The sequence below is a fragment of the Tiliqua scincoides genome, chromosome 4, assembly GCF_035046505.1.
Source record: "Tiliqua scincoides isolate rTilSci1 chromosome 4, rTilSci1.hap2, whole genome shotgun sequence".
Lineage (NCBI taxonomy): Eukaryota > Metazoa > Chordata > Lepidosauria > Squamata > Scincidae > Tiliqua > Tiliqua scincoides.
Window position 1 is genome coordinate 167,293,989 of NC_089824.1, and position 13,394 is coordinate 167,307,382.

Below are 13,394 nucleotides of genomic sequence, written 5' to 3' on the forward strand. Positions count from 1 at the left end.
GGCATGAAGCCTCTAGGCCAGGGATGTCAAAACCGTTCCATATGGAGGGGCCAAAGTTAACACTCATGGTGCCTGCTGAGGACTAGAAGTGACATCATTAAGCAGATGATGGCCAGAAATAAGCACTTTGTTCTCACACAGAAATACTTTAGCTGCAAATGACAGAATAGAAAATGTGCAAATCTTCTTCAAATTTTCAAGATATGAGAGCCCAATTATCAAGATGATAAAGCCCAATTGTAATTGGGGTTGGATAAATTGCTTCTGGGGGCTTTTGCGGGCCTTATGTTTGACACCCCTGCTCTAGGCTGTATGGCTGCTGAGAAAACACTGATATTTATGAGAAGTGCATGGAGAGCTAAACTAGGAGTTTTCAAACACAGAAAGAAAGCTGTATTTCTCAATTTTAAAAGCATGATTTCTGATGTTTTCGTGTCTGCAGCTCTGTTTGTGATGTGGATGTTTATTAGGCTGCTTTCTTCTAGACAGTCATACTTAATTTCAGAGGCAAAAGAAATTTACTCAAGAACCAACTGCCCATTGTACACTCTCTGAAACTGTCTGAAGAAGTTAGGCTACCAACAAGACTACTATCCTCTACGTAGAACTCTCATTGTTAGCAAATCACTTGTTCAATCCCAGAATTACTTTTACTGTGATGTTGGATAGAATACTCCCACTGCTAGGAAACAGGATGGATCGATGTTCATACTGGTACATAAACAAAAGGGAAATAAATATCAGGAAGAAACAGCCAGTCACCTACCAGAACTGTAGCTGTCAGTAGATGACTGGGAAATGGAACGAGAGAGGGATCTGCGACCAGTCTTTGTAGGGAATTTGCTGAACTCTTGCATATCATCAGCAAACTGTATTTGCTAAGTACAAAAGGATAAAATGACAAAAATACTTACAACACGTTAACATTTTTGTTGCTTCTCCACCAAAAACATACAAAAACACAAGCAAGTGAGAATATAGAGCTATATTCTACTTATTAAAAGTCAAGCCCAATAAGAAATGAATTGTTTTAGCACAGTTTTTCTGCACAAAAGGGGCTTGTTTTCCACACACACCTAAGTTAACAAAATGTGCACACAGATGCAATACCAAGATTCATACCACTCCCTCTGTGGACCTCAAGGTATCCTATTCAAGAGTTCCAAGATCCCATCATAAATTTAAGAACAGTTAAAAGTATTTTAATACAGATAACTATGAAATGCAATCTGTACAGCTAAGTCAGATGGTAACAAAGGTATCACTAAAGTCAAATACACATGCTGGTAATATGAACATGACAACATGTGTGCTAGGCTGCCACCTCCACAGCAGCAACTGTAAATGTTGCAACATCACCTACTCCACACTTAACCAATGATCACATTTTTTAAAGTCCCACACTTTATATCTGGCTGATTAACAGATGACAAAATTGTTTAACCACAATAAAATATGAAGTTGATTTGATAACATATTTATATAAAAAGTTACACAATACATTAAAATTAATATCAATCATCAATGTGTGTTTGAGACACTTTGTTAGAATGTATAATTTATTCCATGGTTTCTATTTAAGAAAGTTTAGCAACAAGAAACTAGAGTGTTTAAAGAATGCATGTCCACTTTTAATGTCCGATTTCCATAACGAAACCTAATATAGATATTCAACATCCAAAATGCCAAGATTAAGGCAAACTAGGATACACCTGTAGACTTCAGACAAAGATGGGCACTGTATGTCACAGCTATGAGTATGGACGGTGTCTCAGGAAACATCAGGCACCTACTCCTTTAGGACTTGTTTGCTGTTGAGAGAAAGCAATTCATGTGGATTACACCATCTGCAATTGTTCCTTCAGATGCATCTAGCACACACAGCTTCTGACTGATTTGGGGAAGAAGAGGCTAGAGAAATCTGAAGCACTGCAGTGCCCTTGGAGGAAGAATGGAAACTCTAATGTAAAAATAGTGATACTGTTCCTAACAGTTCTTTGTTATGAATGCAGTCTAGAAACAGAATACTCTCATTTTGGAAAGAGAGAGACTGTTATTCAGCAAGAAACATGTAAGCAACTTCCATATTATTTGCCTGCACCACTCCCAGGCACATTTTACACTGCTTAGAACAGTTATTCAACTATAAAGGAAAGTTACCAAAGTATTAAGACTTAATCCTACTCTGAGGAAAGGCTCAGGACAGAATAAAAAAAATTCCAAGTGATTCAAAGAGTCAACTAATTCTACAAAACAAAAAGCCCATAATTTAAGCATCATAAGAACTGCCACAATACAGGCCGATTATTTTAACTGACAAACTATGTGCAGCTTGTGTGGCCTTAAAAACAGCATTAGTACAACAGAACTGCTAAGAACAGAGTTGGAAAAACAGCATCCTAGATATAAAAGAAAATGCGCTCGTCTTATATTTGCATTACTCAATTGTATATGCTTTGTATAAGCCAGTTTGTCACCATATCATCAAGCAGTCTCCTTAGAGAGACATAAGAGACATCAGCAAAAGAAACTGCTTGTTTATCAACTTATTAGTACCTTGTCTATCATTGCTTTAGTTCAGTCTAACTCTTGTTTAATAAATGCCTAGTATAGATTTTTGTAGCTTCCACTGATAAGTCCAACCAATAAGAATTGGGTTCAAAAGTATTACTCAGCTTAAATATCAATTTGTCATACTTAATTGGAGAGTTACTAGAGACTGCACCACATTCACGCCTTATCAATAAATTACATTTAAACAAGTGAAACCCTAGATGAGAAACCTTAGAAGGGTGAACCATTCCATCTCGAACAAAGATTAAAGTTTTGGCCAGCTGGACTGTTATTTAGAGATATACAGAGTAACAGTCACAGTGATCTTCCACAGTCAGATTGAGGGGACTCTCTTTCACACTGCTGGTCCTTCACAGCATAAAGAAAAATCAGATGAATATTTAAAGTACTTTGATTTAATTTAAGCTACGTATTTCTGTTTTTTTTGTGTAGATTTCTTGTTTTATGTTTTTAAACTTGAGTCACTTTGCAAAGATTAGTTTTATAAAAACATTAAATATACTGAATTATATTAAAATAACTGTGGGACTTTTAAAGCGTATCTTTTAAAAAATAACCTGATTTAAAAGGAAATAGATGACACAAACCAGTCTCTTAAAACTGAATCTATGACTTTCTATTGAAATACTGAGTTAAAGTTAAAGTATTCTTCTATGAAAAAGAAAGAGTGCTAGGGGAAATATCTGACATTCGTGGTCAAGCGTTATAAATATGACACACCAGGTCTTATATTATTATGGTATATTATGAACATGTCAACCAAACAGCACAAAGAATGCAAATTACCAGACTGTAAAGAGATTTAGCCCCACGCTTTGCTCTCCCATTCAAGTCAGTGAAAGTCACACAAGATAACTTAAATGTGCCCTTACTTTGCATCTCATAAGGATGCTGTCCCACTTCTGATATTACTAACATTTAGCCATTAATTGAGTGATCTTAGTATTCTTGCATATATACAGATTGATGAACAGAAATGCACTTCCATGACTACTCACTTTATCTCTATACAAATAATTCTGCACTGCAAAAGGGATGAGGACTAATGGTTTTGAATGGCACTCCCAGACTGTACAAAAGAGCTATTTAGTTAAAAGTCAGTATGCTACAGCAATCAAGTAGTTTAGACAACGGGACCCGTCATTTAAATCAGGAATTGAAAATACAGTATGGACATTTTTCCTGGTGATTTAATCTTATTTCACACACCAATTTAAGTTGCTTTGATTGAAATCAATCCTCCCTGCTTCTTCCTCATACCCTACCTCCGCAATTGTTTGTCCTCTGGGCCTATAAAACTTCGGTATGGCTGATGCATGGTGTCCTTTTTCCCTAGAACACTAGTATGATGAGCAGGCTTAATTAGCTCCTCAGAGGCCTTTGAGGTGCTGTGACATTAAACAGTTTAGTACATACATTTGCATGTGTGAGAAAACATTACAGTACTATCTGTATTAGGACATCCTGCACATCACAGGAAAGCTACCATTGCTATCAGCATAAGGACTGCACCACAGGGAGCAAAAGGGTTCATTCTCACAAAGATTGCATTCCAGTGGCCTCTGACATTTTAAGTACTGCACTGTCAAGTTCCATTAATTGCAGGCCAATTTGGCAGCATTAAGCATATTAGTGGAAAACAGCAACCTGCTTAAAAAGAGTTTAAGCAGTCACAAAGGTGAAGACTTTTATCCAAAAAATGGATATGGGGGGAGTTAAAACAATTGTGTGTTTTTTTCTTACTGCATGAAAGTAAAACTTCAAGTGTTGGCTGTACTTCAAACACATGACTATTCTAGATTAAGGATCAACAACTGGAGGCTCCAGGGCCAAACTGAAGACTCCAAGGAGAATGGACATTCCCCTTGTAAACCCCGAGGCAAGAAAGGAATGTGAAGGAAATGGCAGGTATGTCAATTGGATTTGTTGGCAGTCTCCTGCGGGGGTGTGGCCTGGCTTGCCAAGTTCCACCGAAAAACCAGTAGTTGATCAAGATGATGGCTGTTATCCCATGGTCAGTTCAAAACCACCTGTATCACATCTTACAATGATTCTGCTGTTACTGACATAGATTTGTAGCGGGATAGACAATGGAACAGCTTTAGAGAACCCAATTGCATCAACTGGCAGCATATAATGGTCATGACATTTACGCATGAACATGGAGGTAACTTCAGATGATTCTAGAAAGGTACAATCCTGAGAAGCAGACTTTCCCCAAGGTGTTCTTCAGTTTTAATACAATGCTGTGTAGATGTAGTAAGTATAGCAACATGTGAATTAGGAAGTCTCTACTCCACATTCAGCTATGAATTCATGTAGAGACCTAAGGCAAACCATTACCTCTGGGACTCAGTTCTGTGCATTTGCAAGATAAGAGACAAGTCAAAGGTTTCCCAAGTTCCTCTTTTGCAAACAGAAGACAATTCTGTCTGCACAGGATTGAACGTAGTGGATTTTCACTGGTCTCCCCTGAACTTAGTTTGCAACCCATACAGTCCTGTTCAGAGAAGGGGCAGAGTTTCACCAGTCAAAGAGGGCTGCTGCACTGAGATGGCAGCAAAGAAATTTGCTTCCATAAGCTTCCTTCAAAATATAGTTTTGAGGATACAGCCACTCTGCAAGATTCTTTAAGGATTAGTAAGAGTATTCAAAATGTTTTGAACACTCTATAATGTTACATGAATATTAACAAATTATTTTTCTTACATCACTTTCATCTCCAAAAATAATCACTTTAGGCTACCTAAAAGCTCTTGAAAATTTAGTTGTTAAAGGGTACATCCAGTATAGACCAAGTCAGTGGTTCTCAAACTCTCTGAGTTTGGGAGTCACTAAGTTCTTGCGTGGGCGGGAGGGGGGAAGCAGCAGGAGAGGGGAAAGGCAGTGGTGCGATCCCCAGGATTGCGCTGTTCATGGGTTTGCAGGGGCTTGGGTACACTTACCCAAGCCCCTGCAGCCTCCCAGGGGTGCAGGGAGCCCTGCGCGACCTGCAGCAGGGCTCCCCACAGCAGTTAAAGTAGATGCGGAGCGATCGCGTTCCACTTCCGCAGAGGCAGGGGATCGCGCCACTGCCTCCTCCCTGCCTCCAGGTTGCCCCCGCCCCTTAAGGGGGCAGGGGCCAGGGCCTGCAGGCTGGGGCGTCACGACGCCCCAGTTTGAAAAGCCCTGGGCTAAGTGAACAGACCCTTACCTGCATGCTAGACTTCACAGAGTATGTCAACTGTAGCGGATTTCTGGAAGTTTACATAAACAGACACTTGTGTTGTGTGAACATTGCAGAAACAGTAAACTTTGAAGATTTAAAGGGAATTATGATCTGCTATTAATCCTAGAGAGTTGATTTTCCTTCCCCTTTAATACGATCCACAAGGTCTCCTTCCCCCAATCATATGACCAGACAAAAGATGCTCAAATATGTAAAGTGGAAAGCAGAATAATGGGCAGGGAAGGGTGTTCACATTTAGCTAGGTAACAAAAGCCTTTGGTAGGAATAAAAGCATTTAAACCTATTCCCAATCACTAGTAGTTACCGGGAGACTTGCTGCCTGGGCCACATGTTACTTCCTAACATTTATTCATAAGGACCCCAAGATCTCTCTCCTGATCTGACTCAGACAGCTCAGAACCCATTAGCCCAGTTGTTTTCAACCGCTGTGTGGTGGTACATTAGTGTCCTGTGAGGCAGCCTCATGTGTGTCGTGGGGCCAGAGGACGTAGGCAGCAGCTGTGAAAAAAGGAGCCTCAACTGCTTTGCATTTCCTGTAAGTAAATGTAAGTAAGTAAGGAAGTAAGGAAGTATGCCCTGTTGACTATTATGGGGCTTACTTCTGAGCAGACATGCCTAGGATTGGGTATCCAGTCCCTTGTCCACCCTACATGCTGATTGGGCAACCAGAAAAGCCTGAAGGAGGTCTGGGCAGAGTGAGATGAGGAAGCCATGGGCAGACAAGCAGGTAGGAAGCAAGCAAGCCTGATGAGGCCACTAGCCTAAGAATGGGCTGGCTGAGGGTCCTTCTAAGTCCCTTTTCCTTGCCACAGTTGCCTACAGCTCCCCAAAGCAACCCTCCCTGCCTTGCCTTTGCCTTTCAGCCGAGGGGCATTGGGCCACAATCCTAGCCCCATTTTCCTGGGAGTAAGCCCCACTGACTATAATGGGACTTCCTTCTGAGTAGACATGCCTGAGCTGGGCTGGGCTCTCAGGTTCCTCTCCTAGCCCCACTTTCCTGGGAGTAAGCCCCATTGACTAAAATGGGTTCTGAGTAGACATGCCTAGGATTGACTTTTGGTCACACTTTTTTTTGAAAAACAGGAGCAGGCAATTGGGGGGAATGTGAGGCAAGTGATTCTGGACCTTTGGAAGGTGAGGGGAGGGACAGTAGGAGAGGTGCTAACTGCAGTTATGAGATGAGGGGGGAATGTGCCAGTGGGAGGGGGTGGGGTGGGAGAGAGGAGGAGAGAGAAGTGCCAATTGCCTGCTCCTGTATTTGAGAAAAAAGAGTGCAACCAAAAAGCCCAATCCTAACCAGGTCTACTCAGAAGTAAATCCCACAGGCCCATTCCCCCATCCCCCCCCCCAGTCTTTGGCTGCAATCCTAACCACACTTTCCTGAGAGTAAGCCCCACTGAACAAAATAGGACTTACTTCTGATTAGACCTGGTTAGGATTGTGCCCTTTGTCATGTAATGATTTAATTGAATTATATTAATTAAAAATTAATTGTAATGTAGTAATTTAATGTAAGTAAAAAACTGGGAGTGTGCCTTGACAATTTTAGTGCCTTGACAGTGTGCCGTGAGCTGAAAAAGGTTGAAAATGGCTGCATTAGCCTATATGTAAAGTTTTGATTCTTTGTCCCACAGGATGCAGTGCACACCCCATTGGCTTGGCTGCACCAGCACTGGAAAATTTGATAGGATTGGGCCCTAAATAACCAATAAATGTTTAAAACAGGTTTTAATAGAGTATTCCTGCTTTATGGTGACAACTTTGGATTTCCAACTTCTCAAGTTTGTTCAAAGTCAGGATTAGCAGGAAATGTCAAACAAATGAAGGCATACACTCATATTAAACTGAATCAAATTTATTACTTCCCAAAGTTGAGATTCATTTGGAGCACTGATTGCCCAGAGAAAAAGTAATGGGGAAGGGTAAATAGGTAGTTTTCTTGTTCATACAAAACTCCAGCAAGAATGCATTTTGTGTATGTAAAAACCCTGCCAAGCAAGCTTAGAGTGTTAAACTGTTCAAGCTGTACAGAACAAAAGAATTATGAAAACAAAAATCAAGCACAACCTAATATCAGGTAAGAACATTCAAGATTCAGATTCACGTTGCAAATCTCCACAACAAAAATCATAGGGACATCAGTAAGCCAGGATACAGTTTATGTCTTTGCTATCCAAGTAATTTTTATGCTGGCAAGGTTGTAGAAACCAGTTGAGACAAAGTAATTTTGATACATTTTTGCAATTTAAGTATTGTAACCTTAAGCAGATCTTTTCCCAGCACTCCAGACTAACAGGGGAGTCTCCCCCCCCCCCCAAGAAAAGCTTCTACTGTATATACCTAGAGATTCTCTTGCTACATACTGGTCAGTGCTTTATTTCTTCACAAGTATTTGCCCAAAAATACAACAGAGAAGAAAATCAGGTTGCATTTGAATCTGACTTTTAAGCTTTAAAAAGGACAATTTAGATCTAGAAAACTGCTTGCTAATGAAATGAACTGCTGATTTTACCACTATAATCCCTGCACCAGCTTTAAGGGAGCTCATCTGAACCCTGCAGCTTAGTAAAATCTGCTCTGTCTAAAAATATTATCAAACATGCAAGCAGCTTACTAATGAAGTGAATTACTTCAGAATAAAACTGATTTTGAACTTAGCATGCAACCCAAAGGGTGTCTGATAGGGGGCTGGGGAACACCCCTGGGAAAAAGACAGGACCAACTGCAACCTCAGCAGTTGACCTTCCCATAATACAATCCTTCTTACTTATGGGTTGGGATCACTAGCTAGTATTTGAGGGCAAATCGTTTCTCAGACACCAATATTGATTGCTGTAGAGTGTCTCCAGAACACACTGCTATGGAATGTAGACTTCCATTTGCTTGTTTTGAGAAGAGCCTGGAAAGCTTGCTTTATTCAGGGCCAGCTGATTTGACTTCACCACCCAGGAAAGCAGAGAACTGTTCCTTTTCACTATGAATAAGCGCTCCATATTTTCAAAGTCAAAAGCAACCTTTGCAATGTCATCTTTTTATTGGAACTCACGCTTGTTTCACTGCTGGAAGTGACTTTCCCAACCGGGTGGAGCACAGTACTTAGAAGCAAAGAAAATATTTTTAGTCCCAGGACTGCAATACAAAAGTAAATAGTTGAGTTCTTGCCTAGAGCTTTTATCCTCTGCACACAAAAGTACCCAACAGTCAGTACTGTCTTCAGTTTGCACAGAGTCATACCTCAAAAAGCTTATCAACAAAGCATACCATCCCTGATTTTAACTGATGTCTGTAAAGGTGACCAAATGAATCAATTTTACTATGCTTGAATATATGTTTGACAGTGTCCAAAAAAGCAATGGGTCTCAAGTGTGATTCAATTAAAAGAGCAGACACTTCAATTGTGTTACACAATATCAACACCTCATCAATATGGCTGTCTACACGGTTAAGCCCAAGTAAAACTATGTGCACCAGAAAGGTGCAGCGGCATCCTGTTCTGACCACCAAGCTGCATATCTAATACAAAAAATAAATGACCTGACACAGACATTTTACAAAATTAAGGCTGTGATCTGTAGTCACTATGAACATACACAATTCTTAGCTTGATTCATTTCGAGACTGACCAAGCTTAACTAGCACGTGGATCACATCAAGAAACACATTTCATCTAAAAGCTTAAAATAAAAGCAAGGAGGAATGAAATGGGTACAGAAGACAATACAGTATTGTCATACAGAACTCATTTTCAAACATCAGGGCCATACATCACATATGGACACTGTAGAAGTAAGAAATTCGGTGCAGGATAAGGTGCCCTGAGAACCCTAGATCCCATTTTTAAAAGTCAATTTCTACTCTGAATGATTGCAAGGAATAGCCCCAAAATCGTACTATACATTGTCTGATAAAAGTTCAAAAGCAAAAAAGCACTGGACAAAGCTGCCATTGGGAAGCTGATGGTGAAGTTCAAAGCCCCTTCCTTCAGTTACTAGTCCCCCAGCCTTATATACTCAACCTCACACTCTGTCATAAAGGCCTTCATAAAAACATCTTAAGAGTTTGAAGGTCTGAATTCTAAAGGTAGGATTATGAACAATACATTCCTCTAACATTCTCAAAGTTGACAAAAAGAAAGATTGTAACCTCCAATATAATGTTCTCCCTTTAAAACTGAAAAAGGCAATACCTCCTACTGTCTTGGATCTCAGGTATTCAGTGTTCTAAAGAACTTCTCCTGGGGCAACTACCTTGTTAAATAGTTAACTACTTTATAGGTCTCCTTTCTAGTGGAAAAAACCCAGAATGAAACTTACTGTAGGACAAAATGCTACAAGGAGATACATTTTGCTATAAGTATTTTAATTACTATATTGCACTGCTTAATGCTTGCTATAGTACACTCTAACTGCTTTGGGAGTAGAAGAGTAGTCAATTCATAGTGATTAATAAAGAGCATAACAGCAGCTGTTGGAACTGCCATCTTTGACCTAAAAGTGCACGGCCACTGAATCTACTTCAAAAGAGTCAAGATACATAACACGAGATGAAGAGTCACACACTACCGCCTTCCTGGAAAACTAATGTCTTGGTTTTCTACAGGCAGGAACTTTTCTGCATAAGTGGCATTAACAGATGTGAATACCATCTACATTCTGAACTGTACATTTCTAATTCATCCTAGCACAAGAGAGAAAACACAAGTTGCTCTTTTAAGGTTAGATGGGGACCTGAATTCAAAGATCCTTACCAAGTGCTGTTCAAACCAAAAGGAAGAGGACAGTTCACCAGTATCCATTTGCAAAGAAAGTTGGCATCTATACTGTTTTAGCAGTAACTATTTAATATTTAGGACCATAAATGTGTTCAGTTGACAAAACATTTGTGAAGCTTTAGCATTAAGACTACAGGCAAGAGAACTCAACAACAGTAGCCATGGACATTTCTCACAGGAAGAAATGGACACTTTATTTTGCCACTTTATTTTATGTTGTCTGTTCTAAGATGGACACTTTATTTGCTTTAGTACTGCTGAAGCTCTTACATAGCTGCAACCCACAATTAAGCATTATACAGAGACTTAAATGTTTGATCCCATTACCGTAAAACAGAACTGTGGTCCACTTATGTGAAAATAAGCTCCCTTAAGTGGCTTAGAGAACTACAGCCAAAATTTCCAAATTATTTTAATTCACTTGTCTAAGTACTACACCAAATTTGCTTGAACCAATCATGCATTCCTTTTTCTAACCCTCATGCATCAGTTTAAAATTCAACATCATTTCAGTTCAATGTACACTTGATTTTTACATACATATGCACAATACCAAGGCTAATAACTGTGCACAGTGATGATAGGCAAGAAAAATTCTGTTCATGTAGAAAACCACTCTGCATTTGCAGTTTTGAAAAAACACGCAAATTACATGGTGGGGAAAGTTTCACTATAGAGCTGGTAACTTTCACATCCTGGCCTAGATTACCACACATAAGTGACATTTTCCACAACCCATCTCTAGGCTACATAAATATTATGCTCCTGGTACCTGGATAATGCAAGTGTCACGCTTGCACAGGTTCATGCATTCTACTTTTCTGTACTACTTGCCTTGGGGAGAGGCAAACTACCAAAACTGAGAGAATCTATTTTTAAATTGTGAATTTTTCTGACTGTAGGATGTTAAATATTCTGAATATTCATGAACTTCCCAATTTAATCATTCACTTAGAGTGAGGGGCAGGGAAAGGCACATGCAAGCCCAAGATCCAACTCCCAATCTCTTGTCTGAGGGAGTGAGGGGAAACCAAAAAGCCCTCCAAACAGGCCTTTGGGATGCAAAGTGATACTGCTCTCAACATAGGATTGATTGTCTACACACCTGACATTATTGAACTCATTTGAACTCACTGAATTGTTCTTCAAAGAACAAATGGCACACTTCTGAATTCTGCTGGTAATTGTGACTAATTTGTTCAGTACATATGGTTCTTATCAAATAAGTTGGAGCAATCAACCCCTTTATTCCAGTCCCCTATTCTGAGCAAACCAGATTTTGAAGGAAAACCAAAAATCCATAAAAAGACAGCAAATTAGAACTTTTTAATCATCCTGGTTTCTGAGCAACCTTATGAAGGAATGAAAAAGGTGACTGGCTTTAATGAAAAGAAAGCTATATCTGGAAAAAAAAACAGACAAACCCAAGAGGGGACAGAACTATGAGTGGGAAGGAATTCACTCAACATTTTTCTGCTCGATCACCCCCTTGCAAATGTTAAAAAAAATTCTGACCATGCAATGCAACAGAAGCCATAATGTGTTACTGTTTTTCCTCAGCAGGGCAACAGGCATGTGCCACACCAGGCAAATTGCTTCTACTCAAACTGGGGGCAGGTTACTCCATTTCTAGCTTCCTTCCATGTCAGGAGTAAGGGATGAACCTGTAAGATCAGTTTAAAAGGCAGTCTAAGTAAATAAAGCAGCAGGCTGCTGAATTCTCCTTCCTAGGGTGTTGTAGGAATCTCAACGTCCATAAGTAGCAATAGGGTAGTTGGGAATCCAACAGTAGGTTGGTAAAACCTGAATGACAAAGCTTGCAGGTATGATAACTCTCGAGACCTAGAGGGTCTGTGTCCAGTTTTCCAGATACAACCCATAGCAGACTTCCCTCTATGTTACTGAACTTAAAACTAGGACTCACCACCTTCTCATCCTCCCTCAAAAAGTCAACGCTAGAAGCAATATTAGAGGTGCCCAAAAGTTAAACTTCTTTACATATCCCAACTATTTTTCTACTCAGTCATTCTGAAGAATCTGTACAGGTAAATATTTATATATACACAGCTTTTAAATAAAATTAGTATTTGCAGGAACAAAACAAGTACCTGCCCCCATGAACAGTACATCCTACCTGCAGGCAAAATATGACAACCACCACATGTATTTCTCAAGTTTGCTGAGAGCACTGAGCTGAACTTGACCCTCAGAACAACATGATGATGTCTTTAAAGGAACCAGGCACTGTACTAATAACTTAGATGAAATGCCAACCTTACACCATCTTTTAAAAAACTACATGGCAGGTTTAAGGTAAATAAATTGCTGCTAAGTAAAAGATCTAAACACCCATAGCACTTTACCACTGAAAGTGGCAGAAATTCCATGAAAACAAGACCAAATAACCTCTCTTCCAATCAAAAGCCTGAGCCAGCACCCAAGATTGATCCAGTCACAATGAGTAGACAACTCCTTTCTCCTCTTCTCTAAACAGCGCTAGGGAAAGCAATCAGTCGAGAGTCCTTTGTGTCACAGCATGTCAAGTGCAGTGCAGCTCTAAAGTACGCAGCAAGGAAGACACCTTCTGCCTTTGCCCAGGGTCCAGACTGGGATCCAGACCTATCAGTAATAGTAGCTCATTTGTATTAAGGGGATACTGATTTGCACATTGCTCTTTTGCTTCCATGGAAATTAAACACCATAGCATGTCCTAATATGACCTGATCTTTTCACTCACAACACTGTATTTGTACTAATCCTAACACAAAGCTTCTACATTTTATCAGAACAGGATTGACAAATTCCCCAAGAACAGTCAGT

The 13,394-nt window shown here is 39.8% G+C and overlaps 1 protein-coding gene across 2 annotated transcripts in view; it reads right to left on the minus strand.

Moving 5' to 3' along the window:
• Positions 1-13,394, minus strand: part of AHCYL1 (adenosylhomocysteinase like 1) — an 83,212-nt gene that overhangs the window by 32,456 nt on the left and 37,362 nt on the right. For both annotated transcript variants that reach the window (XM_066625051.1, XM_066625052.1), the window contains exon 2: positions 767-878. In XM_066625051.1, the coding sequence (XP_066481148.1) occupies positions 767-878 (112 nt within the window). The remainder of the gene's footprint in view (positions 1-766; positions 879-13,394) is intronic.